The sequence below is a fragment of the Perna viridis genome, chromosome 9 (assembly GCF_037379345.1).
Source record: "Perna viridis isolate PV_CMFRI_1.1 ecotype Kerala chromosome 9, ASM3737934v1, whole genome shotgun sequence".
In the NCBI taxonomy this organism is placed as follows: Eukaryota; Metazoa; Mollusca; class Bivalvia; order Mytilida; family Mytilidae; genus Perna; species Perna viridis.
The window spans coordinates 8,925,483-8,932,206 of NC_142453.1; the positions used below are offsets into that span (position 1 = coordinate 8,925,483).

Here is a 6,724-nt window from a genome sequence, read left to right on the forward strand (position 1 = left end):
TTTCCTTATACTATCAATGCCATTATGATTCATTGCAATCTATTCGATTTTATGTCATTATTGCGCTTGAAGGGAACTAAAAAAGTTAAACAAAACAGACACGCCAAAAATGACCCATACAATACGTCAATAGAATATTTCTGACTGGGTAATTCAATTGCTGGCGTGGCGATGTCTCATAATTCCAAGTTCTATTAAACAAACAGAGCTCAGCTGATAGTGTTAAATGTCAGAAATTAGATTAATTTGGCTTAAAAAAATCAACATAAAGAAAACTTAAATTTTAATACACTATTAAAATGACAAATGTTTTATTAATGTGCGAAACTAATGAAAAAGGAAAACAAAATGCATTATTAAGATGAATTTTTGATGAGAGATGTACATGTACAAACTTTTCTTCAATCTCTGTTTTATCCAAATTGTCTTCCAAAGGATATCTGCACTATTCAATACTGAGGGAACTGTAGTGTTTCTCATTTATATATCATTTCCAAAATTAGCGATTTTACACGTTTTTTTCCCAAATGCATGGGCCCTGGGCCCCTTCCCAAAAACAGTAGGAAAATCACTGTTATACGTTGTGCCTCAATCTCTTCTTCTGTATATTTGGGGTTGAAATTAAAGGGGCAAAGTCCCAAATTAATGCTTTCTTCGGACATCGTAATCAATCACCTATTTACTTTCACTTTACAAACCAACTTTGTGATGTCACAGCTCAAACGATCATGGTGGGCCCATTGGTGTGGGAAATTCAAATTCACTTATTATAAATAGCGACAAATTAGTTGAGAAAAGGAAATTATCATTTTTGAATTTATTTTTCATAAACATTTAACAGATTAGTTTTGATATTTATGACTTGCACAATAACATAGTCATCTCCTTTAAAGAAGAATTTTGAGTAGATAATGTAACTCATCAGTATCTTCATAGTATTTTGCATTGATATTACTGACTGATATTTCTATCCTATACAGGCTATTGTTGTGAGCCTAAAACATATTGTGAATTTCTAATGACAATGTGTCAGGTCAATTCGACCCAGACACAACCAATAAGTAGAGAAACCTGAGTTAATAAAACATCACATCTTGCCATATTGGGGACATTGTAATATTTTCTGTCTCGAAGTCAAAATTGGTGTTGTCCTGTATGAATATTACCAAGATGATTGTCCATTTGACAGATAACTTTTGGCACATTTTTATCTTTCTCATCTGTTTCACTTCTCACCGGGGCAGTGTTCCATATCATAACCTTTCCCGTGTCTTCCCCTACAAGTAAAAATAATTCCAGTAGAATTCGGAAAAAATCATACTTTAACTAGTGTTATGCAGTGAAACTTGTCTATAATAAATCCGGCAAAAAATGGAAACCTGTCTAAAGCAAACCAGTCATTTTGAACCTGTGTAAACTGAACATCTGTCTAATCAGTCCTTTTAGTCTGATATTGGTTTGCTTTAGACAGGTCTCACTGTAATAGACAAATAAAGCTTACTCCACCACTGATGTGATCAATACAGACATTAAAGGACACTTTATAAAAAAATGTAAATAGAATAATCATTTTATGAATTTATGTAGCAATCTTTATAAAAATCAGACAGAAGGTAATATACATGTATGCATGTCAAAAATCCACCAAATTCAGTTTTATTTCTTGTACGGAAACAGTTACTGATCACATAACCAGTCTTAGTTTTTCATTTGTATGTTGCACTTTTGATATAAAAAATACAGATTGTACATGAAATTGGCACTTTGCAGAAATGCAGATCTGAAACCAGATATAAAAAATATAAATTGTACATGAAATTGGCACATTGCAGAAGTGCAGATCTGAAAGCAGATATAAAAAATATAGATTGTACATGAAATTGGCACATTGCAGGAGTGCAGATCTGAAAGCAGATATAAAAATATAGATTGCTCAAGAAATTGGCACTTTGCAAATGTATATTTTCATAAAAAGTGCAAATCTGAAAGCAGAAATTATTACCGATATGTGAAAGTAATATGTAGACTGAAAAAGCATCATTTGTTTGGTGGGTTTTTCTACACCATGAATCACTTGACCATTGGTAGTGTCTGAATTTTGCATGGACTGATACTCAATAACTTTACTGTTTTAATTCACAAACTGTTTTCAGTCGCACATACTTTACAAAAGCATACTGACTAAATACACTTTTTGTTCATGAAACAAGTGATACACAATGTACATCATACACTAGATTTGAATTAAACTTCTGTTAATTTATCATTTTCTGGAATCAGCATTTTCTATCATCCACTTAGTAATTAGAGAACCTTATAATTGTTGTCTGTTCTATAACATGTGTTTTGTTTTGCATTTTGTTTGGAAATTGAAAGACTATTTTATTCCATGGTACAGTGAAACCTACACAATGTATCTACAAAATCAACCTGTTTTGTTCAGACATGTATTCAGTTCAAAGCAATTATAAGGCCTAAAAAAATCTGTGTTTCAGTTAAGATCTCCTTCAAAATAAGGGTCAATAGGTAGGTTTTGCTGCCTCTATAATAACACAATGAAAACTGAACTTACCACGGCCATGTTGTTTTACCTCTTTTATGAATTCTGAACCTCCACATTGGAGAACAAGGCAATTCTAGTAAATATCAATGATGGAAATGCTGAAAATCTGTATTTTCTTCTTTTTTCTTTTTTGATACCATAAAAAAATTTGAATCGTTAGGGAAAAAAATAGAGTTGGTCGGGTTACCAGAAACACATTTTATTTAGGCCTAACTAAGGAACTTCAAAAAGTGACTGGTTTGGACAGGTTTTTGTTTATTCAGGGATCAATTTAGATAGGTTTCTCTATACAAGATAGTTCATGTTTATGATTGGATCTTTTGGGTTAGTGCTTTTGGGTGAGTGCTTACCCATGTTCTCTGTAGAGCACTATGTATATACACCAGTAATAAACTCTAATTATGCTACATGTAAATGTACATGTTTATATTGATATACAAATGTATTACCTTGACCTCCTGTGGCAAACCTTGACCCATCTGGATGAATGTCAATTGAGAATATTGGTCTTCCTAAAATAAAACTAAACATAATAAATATCAATACATGGGTAACACTGCAGCAAAGAATTATTACAATACGTGAAAAGTTTAATATTCAGAATTTCAAATTGACTGAAGTACTGTACTAAATTATTGTCAATAGCTATTTACATGTAAAACTTCATTTACAAAAAATGCATTGATTGATACTCTAAGAGGTTTGAATGTCCTTACTCCAACACATTTACTTTGCAATTTTTAATCCAACCATACATGTACCTGTATGTCTACCTTCATATTCTTTTTATGGGCAATCAATGACAACCTATTTCAAAGCTGGTTTTCATCGAGTGAATATTGGAATGGAAGTTTTATCAACTTAGGGGATTGTTCAGTGAAACCTTCTACAGCTGGAGAAGTACGAATTGTAAAAGAGAAGTTCTAAAAAAGGACAGGAAAAAATGTTCATTAAAAAATTTTTTTTTTTAATTGAACTGCACATTTTACATCGAACTACGACTTCATTTCTTCGGTAACATTAACAATTTCTTTGTGCTATCTTATGTTTGAAATTTTCATTACATCAGCATCCTAGAAAGACAGCTAAATTCATATCAAAAGCTATTATCAAGAGAAAACTTTTTCTTTATGTACATAATAGTAACTAGAATTTCTAACTGATTTGATCTTTTTGATATATAAGTTAAATGACTTAAAACACAAATCATTATAAAAACAATTTAGTTAGTTGGAATTAAGCATACAAGTTCATTTATCCTGCAATGAAGTTATTTGTTAAACGAATAAAGGTATACAGTTATTTTTTTTGCTGTATCCATACATTAGCAGGTTATCGACTTTCTGGCTCCTCCCACTCACGTGATCGGCGGAACTACTTTTTTCTGGAATGTGTAAATTAATCATGGCCGCCACCATAGATACGATATAAACAAATTGCGATTGCATATCCGGTTAATCTTTTTTTTTGGCTGTTTTGTTTCTTTTCACCTGAATGAAATACAGTCGAACTTAACTCGCTCGAACTCGGATGGCTCAAACACCTGGGATTTCTCGAACACAATTCAAAGTACCAGAATTTTCTCCTATATAATCAATATAAATAACCTTTGATTTCTCGACCTTTGATTTCTCGAACACTCAAACTGACTAATCGGTCCATTCGGTAATAAATCTTAGGGAATAACCCTCGCTAACTCGAACTTGTCAGCAATTTTGTCAGCTTGGGTAATAAAAGGTGTGAAAAACTGAAACCCTATCATTAATCAGTGTCATTTTAGTTAATTACAGGTAAAATTCAAGTCATCACTAATTAGGTAGTTTTGATCTTTAACATAACACTGATTGAATTTCGAGAATGTTCCAAAGTCGGTATGGTAAAAGCATGAAAGAAAATCGGATGAAAACAAATTATTGACCAAGGAACTCGAACTCTGAACATTTTTAAAAGCGAACACAGCATTTTTAATGTCAACAAATCAACATTATCTTCCGAAAGCGAACGAAAAAAATCCACGAACTAACACAACTTCGTAGGAAGTAGGAAATTTCTAACAATAAAGTTGAACTCGGACCGGCACCGATAAAAATCTGGAAATATATACGAACTTCAATTTCTCAAACTCCTGATAAATCGAACACATTTCAATGGTCCCTTGGAGTTCAAGCTACCGAGGTTTGACTGTAAAAGATTTTATGTACACCAAATAATAATTTTTTTGTATTTTTGTCACTGTCATATATATGGCAAATCCCAAATCTCGTTCAGATTTGATTCATTATCAGTTTGCAGACGACTTCCCGTCATTTCAGTCATGTTGGACTCAGAGCCAGAGTGTCTGTCACAATTTAACATAAACTGGTCCCCACTTAAAGAAATTGAAACATTACAATATAATAAAACTCTTGAAGAGACAAATGACCAGGAAACTGTTATGGTCTTGGATTTATTACTGCCTAAACCCCAAGATAATGAATCAGAGGAACACTACATTATAGATCTGCCCATACAACTGCTTCCTCTTCTTCAAAAATCTCAAACAAATATTTCAAATCCAAAAGAAACTAGAGCACAAATTTCACCCCTGAACTCTACTGCCATATACCAAACAGAAACAAGTCAGCTTCCACCTTCCTCGCGAAATTCAAAACTTTAATGTTCTTAAAATCGACTTTACAACATTCAAAATATTTGTATTTATTTTTCATTTTACTTATTTGTCTCTCGGAATTAAATAAATTTTGATACATTGCTTATTTTCTTCAAACAGCTTTGACGGATTATATAGTGCGGATTGAATTTCAATGTTTACTGAGCCATGCATATTAATTTTTTTCTTTGGGTTTAACGATCGGGGCTCCTCAGGGGATATGCATTTTAAAATTTTATTTTAAAAATGTACACACGCACAAAACTATTGATATAACAGGATAAAAACAATATAGGTACATTGTCTTAAATTATTGAAGATATGTGTATTCGGCTTGGAACAGGTGAAATAGCTCTGCGGAGCCTCGCATTTCCTACCTGTTCCGTCGCCTCATCACATATCTTCAATAATTTTCGACAATGTATCTATATTGTATATGTACATGTACAACTTAGGATACACAGAAAATTTCCAGAATAAAGGGTCTTAGCTGTACTCAGTAGTAGGGTCTAAGGAGTGTTTTACATACTTATAATTTAGCAAATTTACTTGTACACCTGATCGTTGTATGGCAGTCTGTAGAGGTAGAGGAGAGCAATGTCACAAAAAGTTGAATCAGGAATATATATCTCACATCAAGAACATGTGTTGTACTTGTAAACCTAAATCTTTTACGTTATTATTGCAAAGTTCTCTCTACTGGGCTGTCGAGTTTTCAAGCCACAAATGAACGAGTTTGGCAAAAGTTTTAAAGATCATAGGAAAGTGCAAAAAACAGTTTAAAAATGTGTGAATTGTACCAGAATGTATTAATTGCATCATTCTTTTGTCTTTTCACTTTTGTGAAGAATCTTATCAGTTATCACTATGACAATTTTAAGTCTTGATTTCTACTAGTCATTAACGTATCAAAAGGCAAAGTCTTGTTCCCTTGAAACGGTAAGAATATGCCAGCTGACTTAAATAATATTTGTTGCCCTAATGATTACAGGTGCTTGGTAGAAAATTCCTTTTTTTTCAATTTTCCACCTCAAACAAATTAATTTTGCAAACAAATGAACCACTTGCCATCGTGATGCACCCATCCAGGCTTCGTAAGACGCATTATTGTTTTGTTTAACTTATTCTGACAAAGAAATGCATCACCAGCAACAGACACAGCACAAAGTCTTTTCCTCAAGCTTTAATTTTCAACTCCCCGCCATTTTGAACACTTCGGACTTCTCGGTCTCAAACATTACGAGAATAGAAAAATAACTCTATAAATAGAAACACAACCTGCTATAAATATATCTTATTTTCATATTGTGATAGTTGATACTGGCGGGAAATACAAAAGAAGGACGATATCCAAATGATAAAAGATATAGAATAGGGAAGATAAATTAAAGATAGTTATTCAATATAACGAAATAATCACGAAAAGCTTAAATTTAACCCCCCAAAAGGGGGACTGTTCCGATTTGTCTTTCTGTTGTTGAAAAAAAATCGTTAATTTCGCAGAATAGCCT

The 6,724-nt window shown here is 32.6% G+C and overlaps 1 protein-coding gene across 2 annotated transcripts in view; it reads right to left on the reverse strand.

Annotated features, from left to right (window-relative positions):
- The window catches only part of LOC148606575 (protein HIRA-like), a 37,321-nt gene extending 30,887 nt beyond the window's left edge, over positions 1 to 6,434 (reverse strand). The window contains exons 1-3 of one of the 2 annotated variants that reach the window (XM_088544631.1): positions 6,282 to 6,434; positions 3,013 to 3,075; positions 1,167 to 1,277 (exon numbers count right to left, since the gene is read on the reverse strand). In XM_088544631.1, the coding sequence (XP_088400757.1) occupies positions 1,167 to 1,277; positions 3,013 to 3,075; positions 6,282 to 6,318 (211 nt within the window). In that variant the 5' untranslated portion in view covers positions 6,319 to 6,434. Of the gene's footprint in view, positions 1 to 1,166; positions 1,278 to 3,012; positions 3,076 to 6,277 lie in introns of both variants that reach the window. The other variant, XM_088544632.1, reaches the window with a different exon arrangement.
- Positions 6,435 to 6,724: the final 290 nt, after the last annotated feature.